The 18,172-nt window shown below is 40.3% G+C and overlaps 1 protein-coding gene across 4 annotated transcripts in view; it reads right to left on the minus strand.

The window, feature by feature from the left end:
* The window catches only part of LOC408824 (immunoglobulin-like and fibronectin type III domain containing 14), a 416,641-nt gene that overhangs the window by 304,018 nt on the left and 94,451 nt on the right, over window positions 1–18,172 (minus strand). For all 4 annotated transcript variants that reach the window (XM_026440920.1, XM_026440919.1, XM_026440918.1 and 1 more), the window contains one exon: window positions 12,821–13,304. In XM_026440920.1, the coding sequence (XP_026296705.1) occupies window positions 12,821–12,926 (106 nt within the window). In that variant the 5' untranslated portion in view covers window positions 12,927–13,304. The remainder of the gene's footprint in view (window positions 1–12,820; window positions 13,305–18,172) is intronic.

Raw genomic sequence — 18,172 nt, forward strand, 5'->3', positions numbered from 1 at the left:
CAAAATGTTTCCCTTTTTAAAGGGATATCTTAACAACCCACTGCATTTTACCTAGGACACAATACTGAACCAGAAGAGGAACTCTTTCCATCGATATTTCTATTGAGAAAAACCTGGCTTAATTTAAGTCGTCAATTATAATAACTGATATCCTTGCCTATCGATTTTATTTTGGATGGATCAAAAGCAAAGAAACCAAATTCGTTCATTGAAAAAAAGAATTACTTTTAATTCTTATCTCTTATTCCAGATTTGTGAATTTATTGAGAGAGTCACTACGAGTATCTGGACAAAAATTTCGTTACTTTCTATAAAAAACTAAATAATTGGATGCAAAGTGGAATCCATTATCAACGCGCCTCCCTCTATCGACCCAAAAAAAACAATACACCCCGCTTCCCTGCGCGCGATTCAAAACTTGGCCGAATTCTAAACGTGCAGACACGTGCCACGATCCGTGCAACAACGTCTAATTTAGACAGTGGGATCCGCATTTTACGCCCTGTACCTACAAGAGTACGTATAGCAACGCCTGCTATACCGGCGCTGGATTATTGTGCGGACGAAAACGAGTATTGCGCTGCAAATGACAATTTGTTACAGTTCTCTCCGAGCTTTCCGTACCTCTCAACCCCCTATACACCCTCCCCTCCCCCCTCCCAACACAGACCGGCTGCCTGCTTCCTACTTTCGCCACGCTTCGCGCAAATCCACCGCCATCCACCGCCTCTTCCTCTTTCCATCCCCCTCCAGCAAGGGGGGAGAGGATTCAACCAGCACCACCTTGTCCTGGAAATATTTCAGCTCTCGGCACTTGGCACCGTACGTTTCGCGAAACAGCTTCCACCGGTAAAAGAGAGAGAGAGAGAGAAAGGGAAAGAGACGCGGCAGCTTGCTAGGGATCCCTAGGCGCAACGCGGTGCGACTGCAGCGCCACCCTCGCTCTTCTCTGCTGCGCATATGGGGGAATCGCGCGAACCTGAATGGTCTGCAGGCCGCGAAATAGCAGCCTAGGGTGGAGAGACACGGAGAGTTTCTTCTATATATATATATATAGGCGTGAGGAAAGCGGAAGTATGAAAGGGGTTAGGAGGGTAGAGGGCGCGGCAAGCCAATATGATAAGGACGTATTTCAAGGTTCGATGAGCATCGGTTTTCCTCGTTCGCCTTGTACAACCGATATACCGCATTCCTTTGCCGGGGGTATCTCTCAATATCGGCGGGTTCAATTGATCGTAACCCATTTTATATATTGGAACGGTAAAAATGTCGCGTTTCCCCCTTTCCTTTTTTTTTCCTCCTCCTCCTCCTCTCCTGTGACCTCTTCTCTCTCGCTTTACCCTATACTATACTACTTCCTCCCTTTTCTCTTCATTTTTCTCTTGTTTCGCCTCGTATTTCTTCCCTCTCCACCTCTTCTTGCTCCAACTTCTTCTTTTTAAGTTCTAGTCGATTCTAGTCGTTTCTTTCCTCCTTTTTTTTTCCCTTCTATTTTCATCCCCCACCTCCTGGTTTCGACCACTCGCGTGCCCGTACACCCTTTCTTCCCTCTCCTCCTCTCTTTTATTCCCTCTTACCTTCCGCTCGAATTCCTTTCGCTCAACGCGAAGGAAGAAAGGCTTCGAAATCTTTCTCCCCGGATGGAACGATTGCGCCCGAAGGAATCCAATAAACGCACTCCATTGTAGCTCCACGAGCCACGGCTAATTGCTGAGAGGGAATCCAGACCAGAAGGGATATCTTTGAGGTAAGACATCATGCTCGAGCTCGAAACTCGTCCAACTGGAGATCCTTCGTGACTTTTACAGCGGATTCGTTTGACGGGGATTGGTGAACCGGTAATCTCCTCTTCCGGGGCGTCCGCGTTTAACTCGAGACTAACACCCGTTTAAAATTGCGAGGAATAATTAAACGAGGGATAGATTTAATGAAGATATATATATATATATATATAAATGTGACGTAATCGTGAAACTTTAATTTAATATTCATTAATTCTATTGATGCCCACGTACGTTTTAATTCGTAGAAGCAGTTTTTATTGGTGGATCAAATTAAGTAATTTAGTGGAATATTATACAACAGGTAATTACTTTTTATTCCAGTGTATAGTTTTTTTTTCTCTGGAGTAAAATAAATTATTCTTCTTTTACTGAATGATATCTTCGTCCCCGCATAAATTGGAAATCTTTTGGTCATATGCTAATTTTATTACCTGTTCGAAGTTTTCGATTCGAATTTATTTTTACATATTCATCTCGTGATTCTAGGATCTAATTTCGTTGAGGAAATCATTTCCATTCGAACATCTTCCTAATAGCATCGATCGACGGAGAGGACGCCTTCTAATTTCAATATCGTAAAAGTTTCGGAGAAAAAAAAAATAATAATAATAATACCGGGTCATCAAAGGGACCATAGAAATTCCATTTTCAATGCACGTACACAAAAGGAACCCTTATTCACTATGGATCCCTAGAAAAAAAAAAAGAAGAGAAAAGAAAAACAGAAAACCTCGATGACGAGTGGAAAAATCGAAAAGATTCCAATCGATGGTCCGACGCAAAGGATTAAGACGTCCATCGTCGAAAAAATTTCATTACACCCTCCCCCCGCGCTTACTCGTGAATTCCTGCCAGCCTCCCCTTTCACCCCCCCATTCATCCACAAAAGAGTCTTATCGATAGTGCCATTCGTTCCGCGCTGGTCTCCCGTTAATGCTTCCAAAGAAAAAGTGAGGGAGGAAAAAATGGCCTAAAAAGTCCCGCCGCCTGAATTCTACTCTCTCTCTCTTTCTCTCTGAACACGTTCCATTAAAACGAGAGCCAATGAAAAAATTCATTCGATAAACAAGGATAACGAAAACGAGTCATAGACAATAGAACGAGAAAGGGGTAGGAGGAGCCATGGTTTTGTTTTCCAAACAAAAAAAAGAGAGAAAGAAGAGGAAAACGAAGGGAACGATCCCATTTCTTTGTCGAGAGAAGTCTAAGAATGGAACTTGAGCGTGAAAACGCCGCATCGTATTGGAAGATTTCTCGAGCACGATCGTGGCGAGAGGAATCCACTAAACACACACTCTCTGCTCGAGCTAATTACAGCAGAAAAGAGAGAGAGAGAGAGAGGTACGAAGAGATGATGCATCACGATGAATCGATGGATCGAATTTCAACGAACGATCGATGCAATCGATCGACCAACCTCCCGAGAAACACCATTAACCCCGAAGAAATATGAATTTCTCTCCTCCCAAATGGAAAATCGGTGGACATTCCTCGAATACGTGTGTATATATATATATATATATATCCACTCGCGATTGTTCGACGCGATTCCTTTTGTCGAACGCGTTCTTACGTATCTCGAGGTATTTCCACGATCCCAAAGGTTGGATCCTTTTGTGTACAGGGGAGAGCTTTTGTAGCCGGCCAGATACGAGCATCGTTTAAACGATATTTACGTCGTGCTCGTGGACGTAAAGAACGAACGAGTGGACTCCTCTCTTGGCACGAGATCAGAGCAACGCCCATCCCTCTTCTCTTTCTCTTCTTTTTTCTTCTTCTTTTTTGTTTTATACCCTGTTTCTATATCCTTCCGTCACACGATCCCGATAGTTTCGACCAGGGAGGGGTTATATCCAAGTCGAAAACTCGCTCGTATGTTTCGAAGAGGAACGCGCGCGGAAACGCGAGATCGTATCGTTGCAAGTAGCGGCGAGACGACGAGAAGTGGCGGGACGACGACGACGACGACGACGACGACGAGTCGACGATTGAAAAACTTTTCCAACTCGACAAGTTTAACGGATCGATGGGACACATTTTTACCGGAAACCAGCCACCGGTTCGACCGTGTTCTCCGACCTTTCCCTCCCCCGGCTTGCGTGTTTGTCCCGCTTGTTCACTTCCGGGCCAATCGATGCTATTGAAACAATTTTTTTCGGCAAGATTACTCGGTTAATTCGATGGACGTGCGCGGCAAAGACCGCACGACAGACTGGAAATTGTTTTGAAACAGGCAGGGACTATCTCTCGTGGGGATCGCGGCATTTTTTTTTTTTTCCTTTTTTTCCTTTTTCCATTTCCCTCCATCGTTCGTTTTCCTACGACCCAAATTCGTTTCTGGCCACCACTCGTTACTGTCGATTGATGTCGACGTTTAATTACGAAACTATGCCGGAAAAACTGCTCGTCGTGCTCGATTATACATACTTTTATAATGTCTGGTGAATCCTAAAATAACCAGGGCTGCACCGGTCTGGAGAGAATTGATAAAGGTTGGCTGCACTGCGCGCGTTACGTGTGTTTTATTTTATTTTTATCATTTGATATGTCGATTCGTTGAAATATGTTGTCGTGTAAAAAATGACAATGAGTTTGACTCTTTCACGATTTTTTAATCGTTCGAAGAACGAAAAACTCGATACAGAGAAGCGAATCGAGCGTGATAACTCGTTAAAAAAAAGGAATTTATCCTCTTGAAATTCCTCCGCAATTTTTTCCCGTGAATTTTTTAATTCTAGCAAGCAAAACTTTCCATCCGAATGATTAGGTTATTCGATTAACAAGTTGAAAGAAATATATGCTTGTTTGAAACAAGATTAAAGCGTTATATACGTGAATCTTGATAATCAGTTCGGTGGGGTATAAATTTAATAATAAATTCTATATAAATATGAAAAGACAAATGGAATATAGAACCAGGATGAATATTGTCCAAAGCTATTAAAACAACATTCTCCCGTGCAAATTTAACATTCAATTAAATTACCTCAACCATTTTCGCAAATTCATTCTCCCCTAACATTAAACCTATCCATAAAATAAATTCGAGGGAGAAGAGAATGAGAAAGAGAGAGAGAGAGAGAAAATAAATCTTTCAACGAAAAATATTGCACGAAACTTTAATATCTTTTCAATATCGTAAACTCATTTTACCCTGCATCCTTCCCGAACACGTTAACACGAGAAACTTAACCGTCCGTGAAAACAAGAAATTAAACTATAAAAATCGTGGAAAAATTGTTAACGTCATCGCGAAGGAATTTTTATAAATACGAGAAATCGTTGCAGACATATCTCGCGCACACATATTCATACATTTGAAAATATTTCTCAGATTTGATATATTCCACCTCCCCCCTCCACGTGGAACAACACAGCGAAACGGAGGAAATCCTCAAATATTTCTGAAATTCCTCTTCTCATAAAAAGTTTCATATCGACATTGTCACGTGTGCTTTTGTATTTTGATTTCCCAACCGAGCCCAAGGAGAAATATCAGTTTCCTCAACTCCCTCCTTCGTTTCCTTCACGCAAAGCGAATATTCATTCCCTCCCCTCTTCCATCCTCGATAATTGTAATTAAACACGTCCTACATATTTTACAGTTTGTAGCGCGGGCGATCAACGCGTAGCCGAATTAAATCGTTGCCCGGAATTAATCATTCACCGAATTGCTAAATTACTACGTCCGATTAAATTAGACTACTCGTGTATCGCGTTATACAATTTTCGTTCGACCAACCCAGTTTCCCTCGAGTTTTTAGGGGAGATTAAACGATACGATAAACATCTAGCGAATCTGGAGATGTGATAATTTAAAATTCGCATTAAACGGATTCTCGAAACTCTGGTCGTCGATGAAAGTTGAGCACGCGAAATGCCAACGAAATATCATCGAGGTTGACATTTATAGGAAGATTTAAATCAATTTAAATCTTCGATACGTGCGAATATTACCCATCATATAGTGATAATTTTATACGTAAAAATACACACTTCGTGTATGTACCAATTCGAAATTACAAAAAAAAGAAAGAAAAAATAAATAGAATTTTTAATTAAACTAGAGATTGGAGAGAGAAATATAAGCAGTTATACGTCATCTACTGTAAAATCAAATTCCAAGCAAACGGAATGATCACATCGTCAAACACACGATTTCCAGAATCCATGCCCCGGGGTACACACGTACAGGAGAAGGGGGGGTCTAGTTAATTGTACAAACATACACTCGTCGATGTAATTTCACCGCCATCGCGCGTGACGACGACGATTCGTTACGATTTCAATTAACCTAGCGGCAGCAAACCCAGATAACAACACATATAGGATACGCTTTATATATATATATTCAAACAAATGATCGCGCGAAGAAAGTCCTTCCGCACGTTAAATACTTCAATCTTCCTTGTACACATTTGCACAAGCCTCCGTATAATTCCCGTCATTCTCTATTTACCGTGCAAAACCGCGCTCAAATTACCAACGATACCATAATCCGCTCATAGTTTGGAGAGCAACCGATCAACCTCGACGACCCTCGACCTCGCGCGTCCGATTTTCTCCTCCTCCTCCTCCTCTCGAAAAGAAGAGAAGAAGAATCGTTCGAAAAACTCGTAAAAATCCACGCACGGCCACGCGTTGAAACTTTTATCGCGTTGAGTAATCATAAGTCGGCGTTTTGCGCCGATATTAATGGACGAGGGAGGACATAAAAGATGGAGGGAAGCGGGCACGATTACCACCACTTTCCGATACGAATACGGTTCTCGAATACCCGATTTTATATCGTGAAATTTCTCGGCCGGGTGAAAACGGTGTTCCCCTCTCCCCCCTCGGCTTGACCACAATCGGATCCGGCCGGGCGCATAAGTCATTCCCGGTGGAGTAGAGTTACAGTCTGGACTGCGAAGCGCAAGGAAAGTCGTGCTCGAAGCCACGGTTCGTTGATTCCAGCCTCTTGAGAATGGCGTGCAGTCGCGACGAAAGCGGGATTAAAGAGGGAAGAAGGAGTGGAGGGGGGATCGGTTTTTATATATCGAGACGCGTGTCGAGAGCGGGACCCGTAGAGAAAATGATTTTTCGAAAACGACGATGGTGTGCACAAGTTTGTGCATAATTGGAAAGAAATTTTGCTATTTAGAGTTTCATATTCGTAAATCCTTTTCAATGTTATTTTAGATAATACTATTTGAAATTGTTAAGAAACAAGAAGACAAGGATCCAAATTCAATCTAAAGGTGTGATGTGTTAATTTTCCATCCCTTTGAAACCTTCCAAAGAACCAACCAAAGAACTAATAACACCCGTCCACACCGACAAATAAATCAAACCCTACGAGTCATTGACTGAAAGCCCTAGCAATTCTCAACGAGCAAACTACACTAACTCCTTAACGAACTAAAATTCCTTCGAGTTACACATGACTGATTACTCGCTTCAACGTACACCAAGTTATATTCCACGAGTTCACAAGACCATCCATATTGATTTCTCATTTTTCTTTTATTAAATAGACAATAATGCGTTAAATCTTGGGAAGAACAGAATTAATTCTTTAAAGAAGAAAGGAAGATACACATCACGTTCATCAATTCATCAATTGTATTCAAATAAACAATTAGATTTCGTCTAAAAGCGAGGTCTACATTTCCATTGGTGAAAAAAAATGAATTAATTATGATTATCTTTACAGGTAATTTTTCCATTCCATTCCCCACGATCGTCCCAATTTTAGATAATCGAGCACGATAGCTACGAAGTCACGGTAGTTCCATCGAAAAGACAAGAAGATCGGCTTCCTTCCGGCTGTTTCCACCGGTGGATTAAACCTTCCTCCACCTTTCTCTTATTTCCTTTCGACCGCCTACAACCCTCTTTCTCCCTCTCGCGACGTAATTAAAAGATTACGATCGAAAAAGCTTTCGCTCCGATGCGGCTCAAGTTCAAATAATTTGCAAGTTGGCCGACTCCCTCCTCCGAGATGACGACGTGGACGCGTCCAACGAGAAAAAACTTGGCTGATATACGGATATCCAGTCCCATCCTCGTCGAGGATACTGCGCGGGAAATTAAGATCGCGCGTCGAGAGAACGAGGAAGAACAAAGAGAATTATTTCTAAGGAACTTTAGAGAAATTTTTTGAAAGTGAAACTCAAATTTTTAAGTTCTCGTGAGAAATTTTGATTTGAGTATAAAAAAAATGAAATTTCGTTCATCATTTTTCCCTAAACTTATAATCTTAAGTCCCTCTCTTTTTCTCTCTCCCTCTCTCTCTAAAAAAAAGGAAATTACCGCACATTAACTTCATGTCTTGCAACATCAACTCTCCCATAATTACATTCCAGATGTGACGAGCGATGAAAGCTGAAAAGCCATAAAGCTTAACTTTAATTTTAATTCGCGAGATTAAACTCCACCAAAACGCAACCCTCTCTCAAGTAGCTAATTCTAACATAGCTAAAAGCATAGCAAGTTAAAGGCAAGTTGACAATAGGCGCAAGAGGCTCGAGCCGTCGCATTGCATTCTACCCTTGTTGCAATCCACCTCCCCTCTTTCATACCTAAAGTCCATCACACACAGGGCTCGCCATTACGCTTCTTTGAACGCGTCAAGATTGTTACCCTTGGCCAACGAGCAAACGAGCCACTCATTTACGAAAACAATAAGCTTAAGTTCGATCGAGGCGCGAAAACTCGAATCGAAAACCCGATTAACCGTGTCTCGTTCACGACGAAAGGTAATTTCATCTATGGAAAGAGAGATTGCATAATTCCATTCCGTGTACTCGGATGTTCAAAGGGATCGAACACACGCGAGAAGGAAGGTCGATTATGCACGATCGAGCGGACGATTAAGCGACAAGGGGTGTTTTATTTAACGTTGAGGGCGAAACGGAAGTAATTACGACTCCTCGAGGCGCGAAGGGAGAGGAGGTCCTGGGGGAGGAGGATGGTGTGGTTACGAGGCCACGAGGCTTGAAAACCAATGGAATCTAAGGGTATACAAGAGGGAGGGAGAAGAGAGGGAGGGAAGATAAAGAGAGAAGTTTGGTCGAGCTGATCGAGCAGGTGGTTAGACAACTTGACCAAGGGAACGCAAACTGGAGGCATTTCGTTAATTAAAGGTACCGATTAAAATCGTATCAGCTAGGTATCGTGTTAAGGTTAATTAAGGTGCTTACTTGGGGAGGGAGGAGGGCGGGGGAAGGTAAAGTTGGTCGCTTCGTCTATTTGCGTAAGACGATGATCCCGATAGATCTTAGGCGGAGATTAATGTTGCGTCATAGAGAGATGTTTGGATTGAGTAATGCGTGATACGGTTGACGGGCTTCCCTCTTTTAGGGATTTCAGGGGATGAGGGATCTTACACGACTGATTAACGAGCTGGATTGTATATATACTTGTAACGATTCAAATTCGACGTAGTAAAAATATTCCTTCAATTCGATATCAATACGAAGTCAACCCTCTCGTAAAGAAACTGACCAATTTAACTCTTTCATTATTTTCTGCCCCATTTTTAACTATATTTTTAAATATAATAAATCTATCTAATTACTTATGCACTAAAAAATACGATTCTTATACTGTTCTAAAACTCTATCCTATTTAGAAAAATCTTCCTTAAACTTTCTTAAGAGAGAGAATAATTCTTTCTCAAACAGTTCTGTTTATTAAAGAAAGGGGTTAATTCCTTTTCGTTCCGCTTTATCGACAACGTAGCGGGTATCGCGCGGTAATTCGCGGCTAATGCGCGAAATTGAATCGCCTATAGCGGGAAAAACCGCAGCGTACACCGACCGCGTAATTTCGTTGCTCGCGGGCGAAAATGAGCAAGGGGAGGGAGGGAGAGGAGAGGTTTTTAACTCGTTTACCCCATTGCGGTTCTAACGAGGCCGCGTGGGCGCCTCGGATGGCGAAATCCGCGCCGAAACGGAGCGGTATCCGACGTTCGAGGCCCGATTGTTTGGCAAATGACGTTACGAGCGAATCGAGCGTATCCCTCTCCCCCTCCCCTCCCCTCCCCGGGGATACGCGAAAACCGCCTTTGATCCTGCGAATTTCACTCCGACCGCAAACGTCACCGCGCGCCCGCGTCGATCCCATTCGATCCGCTTTGTAGCCTTCGAATCGTTGCAACAGATTTGTCACGGTGTCTTCGCCGAGTGAGACAGTTTTCAACTTGTGCAAAACACAGGGGGGAAGGAGAAGGGAGGAGGGGAGTTATTAACGATCGCGGCGTGTGCTATTTCGCGCATAGAAAATTTAACGCTTTCTGCCGCGATTCAGCTAGCTGGTAATTTCCTGCTCCTGTTGTAATTCGCGAGAGCGTTTGAATTAACAAGCAGGGAAAAATATCGTTGAATAAAGCAGAAACTTTTCTCAAGTATTTATGAAAATCCCGGATGTAGATATTTGTTCTCCGTGCAGTTTTTAAAAATTTTTGCAACTCAATGAATTATAGATTTCGCGCGATGAAATGTGTAAGCATCGATTTTTAATTCTCTGCTTTTGCCTTTGTTCGAATGAAATTTTTTGTTTTAAAAGTTCGTGACACGGAAAAGATGGAAATGGAATTTTCTCGTTAGCAAGGAGAACTTTGGTAACATCGATGTCATGGACGGGGGTTCAACGATCTGTGGTAATAACGGCCTTGAAAATGGCCTTGAAATTGGATTGAAATGACCTTGAACTCTGAGAACTGCGCGTTTAATAAACGGAAACATGAATCAAAGGGCCTCGTTACAACGCGTGCATCCCTTGTGGTTATATTAATGGATGTCATCACTTAACGCTTAAATTTATGCACGGCTACGCTGTATCGGTACCGTGTACTACATTCGTTACTAGCAAGATTTATCACCCACTGCTATACGGCATAATTTATCCTCCTGGTATCGCGAGTACAATGCCCTCTTTTTTCTAAAATTTCCTCGAAACTTTCCTTCGACGCGTTTTCTCACGATGTTTTTTCATAAATTAAAAAACATCGAAGTTTGCAAAATTCGTTTCATTCGCCAAACATATATTTACCCAACTTTATTCCGCGTGGAGTAATTAAATATAAATTCGAATTTGCGTTCAATTTGGTTAAAAGTGAATTTAAATAATCCCCACGGGGAAGAGAATCTGTATTTCCTCGTTGTTCATCTATATATACATATATAAAAAAATGAACTATTAAAAATCTTGCTAAATCCTGTATCTCATTGTTACACAGACTAGTTGTTTTCGAGTCGATATTTAATTCACCTCTCTTTCTCGTCTTTCTGAGAAAAAGAAAAAGAAGAGACAGAAACCATACTTCTTTCTCTATTATATGCTTCTCTGATATTTCGAACGATTTTTCACGATTCATCTTCTCCCATTACTATTCCACTTCCGTTGAATAAAAGAAAAAAATTTATTTACATATAATTTCGCGAGCAAACACAAAACGGATTGGAATAAATTAATACACGTGTAGAACGATTTAAATTAAATCCATTGGACGAAAGATGTAGAACAGTGGGGTATATATTCATTACATTTGCTAATTTGATCGAGTATGTACTCGTGAGGTGGAAAAAGATAGATGGAAAAGAAAGGGTGAAATTTTTCTCCAACACTCTTGCGCCACATCGGTCCAATTGTAAACGTTATACACGCGCGAGAAACACACCAGCAACGAATATGTATCGCACACAATTAATTAGGTATCAAAGTGCCTAGCTATTATTCCAAGTTGATTTTTCGGTTAATTATTTACCCCCGAGATCGTGGCGAGTAAAGCTAGGAAGCCACAGGTTGTCGTCGTTCGTAATTTCTCGCGCTGATTTTTACGGATACAAATTAATCCATAATCGGGATTAATGGAAGATTAGACGCGAGAAAGTTTGGAAAAGATTTTTGAAAAATAAAAAAACTCGTGGGGGGGATGAATTATATATGAATTATAGTATTATATCTGTAATTTTTCAACGGTTAGATTTTTATTAAAAAGTCATATTTTTTGATTGTGATTTAATAATTGTTTTTTAGAAACAATTTAACAATTTTTAACTCGATATAAAAATCATCCTCTGTCTCTAGTTATGTTTGTTATAAATTATATATTCCTAAATTGAAAATCTTCTTATGAAGAAAACTAAGTTTGATTCACGTATCCAAGAAATTGCAATGACCTTGAATGATTTAATGTTGAGAGAGAGAGAGAGTTCGAAATTGTTGGAAATACAGGCGAGGAAGTTATAAACTTTATATAAATAAATTACATTGTAACGAGAATCTTAACTTATTATACAAGAACTCTGTAATATAATTCTAGATTATCTAAAGGTCATCGCATGGAAATCTACAGGTAAAAATATCGACATTTCAACTACTATAAAATTATAAATATAAAATATATTTTAACTTAATATCTCGAGTTAAAATATATTAAATTCGCTTAATTTACTCTCAAATATTTCTCTAACGCTATTAAACCCGACACGATTCAAAATCAGAGTACGGAGAAGATATACTACGATAGTTTTAATTGGAAACATCCTCTCCAAATTTTCCAAGAATTTATACACTCGAAATACACTCCACCAAGGTATACCCACGAAAATTATTAGTTACATATTTCTCGCGACACGCCAAAATCCTAATTTCACAGTATCATCCTCAAAATTTCTAATGAAAAATTCTAATTTCTATGAAAAATACAGAAGAGCTGTAAGATTAACTTCATTGAACATTTATTTACAGGAACAGTTTGCTCCTTTGCACCACCAGATTCTAAAATATTTCCAACTTTTTACAACTACCCTACCTGCTATAATCACTTTCCATATATTTTAAAACTTCAACATTGTTTCAAATCAATTTATCTAAATTAACTACTAAATATCTATAAAAATAGATCTTCCTTTCTTCGGTTAAGAAAAATTCGAATCATCAAAGTTCATATTAAAAATTTTTCGCAGGAGAGAAATAGAAATGAAACACGGCACGAATAAGAGGATTCCTCGACAGAAGTAAAGTAGCAAAGTATTTTTATCACTCACCTATCTCCTGATTCGTGATCCTGCCGGTGCACATCGTACAACCACCGAGGACGAGAAGTAGTGACAGCAGCGTGTGAACGGAGGCGGCCATCTCATCCAGCAGCATCTCGACGCCTCGACGTCACGTCACGTCACGTCACGTCACTCGTAATCACGTCAACGGCACACGTTATCCCTACCTTTCTCTATTCTTTCTCCCGCACACTTTCTCCCCCGTTTCTCTTCTTTTCGACGACGTTCTTCCCGTTTTCTCCTTCAGCACAACAAACACACACACAGCCTTGCGGCCTTGTGTTCTCTCTCCAAACCTCCTCCTCCTCCTCCTCCTCCTCCCTTCTCGCTTCCTGCGACTTTCCCGCCACCCTCTGTCCCGCCTCCTCCGCACCACGCACCACCTCCTCGACAACCCTGCTGCGAGGGGATCCCCCTTCCCGCCTCCTCTTCCACCGTGCGGTCCCACGTTGCTCGTTCCCGCCACCGTCACCTTGCAACCAAAGAAAATCGGTCAGAATGGATAGAGATAGATATGGAAAGATAAGATGAATACGAGGCAGATATAGAAATGAATGGATTAAACTATGAAATTCAATTGATTAATGTATTGAATCGAGTATGAAATGGTTGTTGTGTCTTCTGGATCAGAAAAGTCATATAGATTAGATGATGAGGATTATTAGAAAGTTGTGTTGGAAAATGAACGAAACGAAATTATTATAGGATTGCACGATGGATAAATCAATCCTTGAGATTACGTTTCTTTTTTTTTTTTTTTTAGTGTAACTTTATAACGGAGCGAGATAGAGTAAAATTTCACGTTATAAAATTTCAGATTCTGGTTTTAGTACTTTCTTTTTTTTATCGTTCTGTTGTAAAAAAAAAATATATTCCCAGGCAAAATTGTATTCAAAACACGAAAAAATACCGAAACTCTGAAGTTTGATCTCAGTTCTTCAAAGAGATTTTCCACTGAAAAAAATTGCTCTATGTATACATACAACTCATTCTGTTGACTATACATTTTTTCTTTTTTTTTTTTTTTTTTCCCCAGTTTTTGCAATGTCTTTGACGATATTTTTGCGGATTTTTGAATTATTCCCTTTGTACCTTTCAAAACTATTGATCCGTGAAATTGTCTTATCGCTTTTGCAATATTTTTGACTATTATTGCTTTTTTCGTTTCCTTTTAATTCCTTTTAATTCCGTGATTAATCTTGAATGGTTGATTTTAAAAAAAAAAAAAAAAGAAAAGAAAAAGAAAAAGAAAAATTGAATATATTTAACGGAAAATTAGATTTTTTGGGAAAGATTAAATCAAGGATTTAAATTCGGAGATTATTAAATTTTACACATTGAGGAGATGTGGGAGAACGTTATTACTGATTGAATTTAAATTCTATTTGAATCGATTAAAATGAATTTAATTTGATTTCACCCGCTATTATGACTATTTCATCGATTATTAAATAGGACAATAGGATTGGGGTTACTGCAAAAGTTTCTCCTTCGATTCCAGAGATTCGTATTATCGCAACTTTCGTGAGAGAAAAATGTAAAAAAAAAGGAACATTCTGTAAGAAAAATATAAAACGGAGGAACAGGATTTCAAACAGATACCAGTACTAATTAATATTTCGGAAGGAAGAGACAGAAATCTCCGATGGAAATTTATTCTCGCTTTGAACATGAAATGTTTCTTTTTTTCTTTTCTTTTTAAATTCTTTTTATACCTCTTTCTCTAATTAACTTTTTCTTTTTTTTTTTTTTTAGATGAAACTTGAGAAAAGAAGAAGTACTTCCTTACACGTTTCTAAAATTAAAACTATTCCCAATAGTGACAAGTAATTAATTAAAATTCTGCACTACTACGTTTAAAAGAAAGTTTGCTCGACTCGACTTTCTTCCTAGCTCGAGAACAGAAAAAATTAAAGGGAGGAGCCGATACGTTGGAAGCGCATTGAATCCTCGTCGAAGAAATGAATACCCGTTCTTCGATGGAAATTCCGCGATTGAGGATAATGAGAAGGGGGAATTTTCCGTTTTCAGGGATTGAAACTCGATTGATCAACGAGTGAGCGGGATTACTTTGTGCGTTAACGATTCGTGAATATACAGAATGTAGTCACGGGTTTAGAAATTAAAGGGTAGGAAAATGAGACTCGTCGTTCGAAAAGCGCACAAAAGCATTACTGGCGTGTATTAATTAGTCATTTAAATAAAAATAAAAATAAAGAAAAAAAAAGGAACGAAAGTTCGTCAGATATTGGCAAAGCTTATCGATCCGTTCGAAATTCAACGCGGGGCTCCGACCTTTTTAAATCAAAGTCTTAAACGAACCATCGGTACCAGTTCAAACATCGAATCTTGCGGAGAAAACGATTCTCCGGTCACGATTCCAGTTTGATTTAACGAACAATCTTTTTCCCCCGCAATACAAAGCATCCCTTCGTTCAAACGAAACTCGACGCGTAATTAACGCGTGTTTCCCTCAACGTAAATCATTTCTCTACGATTCTTCCTATAAAAGAATAAATTATTCATATTTCTCTCTTCCTCTCAAAATATTTATCTCGTGAACGATAAAAACCCTTTGCGAGAAATATTTTCCCGTTCAACGAAAATACATCCCCAATATTCCATTTTCCATCCCTATTCAACCCTTAATGAACGACTCTCCGCTTGCAGGTAGCGCGCGATTGGTTGAAGAACCGGGTTAAAAACTCGTTATCGCGTGGCGAAATATCAGCCGCGTATTGATAACTAGGATAGCTCGAAAACACGTTAAAACAAGTGAAATTTCACTCGATCACGGCTCACCAATCCCATCCACCCCGATTTCCGCGCCATCTTTTCGCACGTTCTTCCTCCCTCCTCCTTTCTCACCCTCCCCTTTTTCTCTCTCCATGTCTCTCCCTCGCACGAATCCTATTCTGCTGATTTTCCTTTCTCGCGCGTGCAAGGGCTCGTATTCAAGTTCCAGCAGCAGCGATTGCACGCCCATTGCAGTCTGCCGCTGCTACGAGACGATAGACCTGTCCCTTTCTCTTTTTTTTCCTCCCACTCTCTCTCTCCCCCATCCCGGCCTCAAACCCCCTGTGTGACGCTTGCTGACGTTATGCATTCGTTGTAATCGCGTCCCGGTTTTTCGCCAGTCCGCTTTTTCGAAAAATGGTTGCGTCGTTGAATGGTATTTCCTTTTTCCCCCTTTTTTTTTTTTTTGTCACATTCAACGCTTTCGAATCCCTTGGATCGTCGTCGTCGGTTTGGATCGCGCGTACGAGGGAAATTCGGCTTCGAAGAGTTTAGGGTTGTAGTTAGAACGATACTAAGCTTGGAAAAGTGTCAAGAGGCGCTTTCCCCTCGGATATTTTGGGAATATTGAAATTTAAAAAACGAGAAACGCTGAGCTTTTTTTTTTTCACGGGTTCGAGAATTCTTCCCTTTCGTTCTCTAAACGTATTCGAAACTTTTTGATAGATCTCTCGCGAATTATATAATTTCATTTGTATTTTTGATCGTGCAACGCACATAATTAGAACTCGTTCCTTTCTATCTATCTGTCATCTGATCATTTTTCTAAAAAAAGAAATCCAATTTTTCATTTTTGCATCCAAGAGTTCCAATTATCCTATTAGCTATAATAAAACTGAAATTCAAAACTCGCCTCCGAGCTTCGACAAATCCACCCCTCCTTTGTCTTGCAAAAATCAAAGATTAAAAGGAGAAAGCGGCGTGGCTGGGAAGGAAAGAACAAAATTCCAAGGATTCTTGAACAGAGGTCACGAGGAGACGTCATAATGCGGGGAATGTAATGGAGCGAGGGGAGGGCGGGTTTCGAGATTTCCATGTAAATGCATCGACGCGCGTGCAACTATTCGGCGGTCAGCTCGAGGGCGGTTGAGATTGGACCTTAACGATCCTCTCTTCACCCGATCTCTCCCCCATAAGCGCAATAAGAGGCTGGGAAAGGGGATGGTTTCGGTCGACAATGGGTCGAATTCGATTGCGCCACACGTGCAACTCTATCGAATGCAACTGACGTTGCATTCGCAGGGCGAAAGGGGAAAAAAAGAAAGGAGAAGGAAACCGCCCATCTTTTGTCACGCCGTCTCCTCTCGCGCTCTTTATGAATATTCTTGGAATTTTAACGCGCTTCCCGACGACGACGATATCCCCATTCACGAATTCGGGCCAACCCCGAGCGTCGTCGTCATCCCGAACACCGGTCGTCCTCGTTGTCGACGACGACGTTTCCGCGAGCCTTGGCACGCCAACAGAACGTGCCTCAAATTCGCCGAATCGTCGGCCGAATATTAAAAGGGATGTAAATGAATCGCGCGAAAAGAGCCTTGTTTCTCCCCCTGTTACCGATTTCCACGCGATTTATTTTACGATTGTGCAATATTAGCCTGCAAGGGTAAGTGAAATGAAGGAAAATTGGAAAATTGAGGATTTGAGAATTTCGGAAGAACAACGATTCTTCCCTACAACGGATCATAATGTTAATAATTTAGACTAACTAGACTTTTTTTATATTTTTTAGATCGGTTAATTGCGAAATAATTGGATGAAAATTATCACAAATATATTTCCTATATCGAATCATCTAACAATCTTTTACCTAAATATAACATATTGTAGCCTCGAATTGTTACGTGTTGGGGAGAGAAAAAAATAAAATTTCGACCGGGTATAATCTAAACTGAAATCACACAAGAAGCATAATAATGAAATACAACGATTCTTCCCTGCAATGCATGGATTGTTATGTTAATAATGTTAATAATTTAGACTATTTTTTTATATTTTTTAGATCGGTTAATTGCGAAAAAAATCATCTAACAATCTTTTACCTAAATATAACATATTGTAGCCTCGAATTGTTACATGTTGAGGAGAAAAAAAAATAAAATTTCGACCGGGTGTAATCTAAACTGAAATCACACGAGAGGCATAATAATGAAATACACGTGAGAAATCACGGAAGACCCATTCATCCCTTTCTGATCTGAAACCTCTGCAAACCTCTGCAAATCACCGGGTTTCAACCGGTAGGTAGGACTGGAGAACCGACAAACGACCGTGTCCTTCCAAAGGGATCCCCTCCCCTCTTATTTGCGACCAAATCAAATTGTAAATCCTCGATGGCGGTGGTTCTCCTTTATGAAAATTGCCGGTTAACCGTGTGACAAGTGTCTAATTTGCCCTCCTCGGCCGTGTAACGGTATATTTCCCGGTATATATCGACCGCAATATCCATCCAACGTGCGAACAACAATCGGTGAAAGAAGCGGCGAGTCATCCACTTTTAGGACGAATGCCGCTTTTCGAGAAGAGGGTCCAATTTAGAAAATT

Source organism: Apis mellifera, linkage group LG5 (genome assembly GCF_003254395.2).
Source record: "Apis mellifera strain DH4 linkage group LG5, Amel_HAv3.1, whole genome shotgun sequence".
Classification (NCBI taxonomy): Eukaryota; Metazoa; Arthropoda; class Insecta; order Hymenoptera; family Apidae; genus Apis; species Apis mellifera.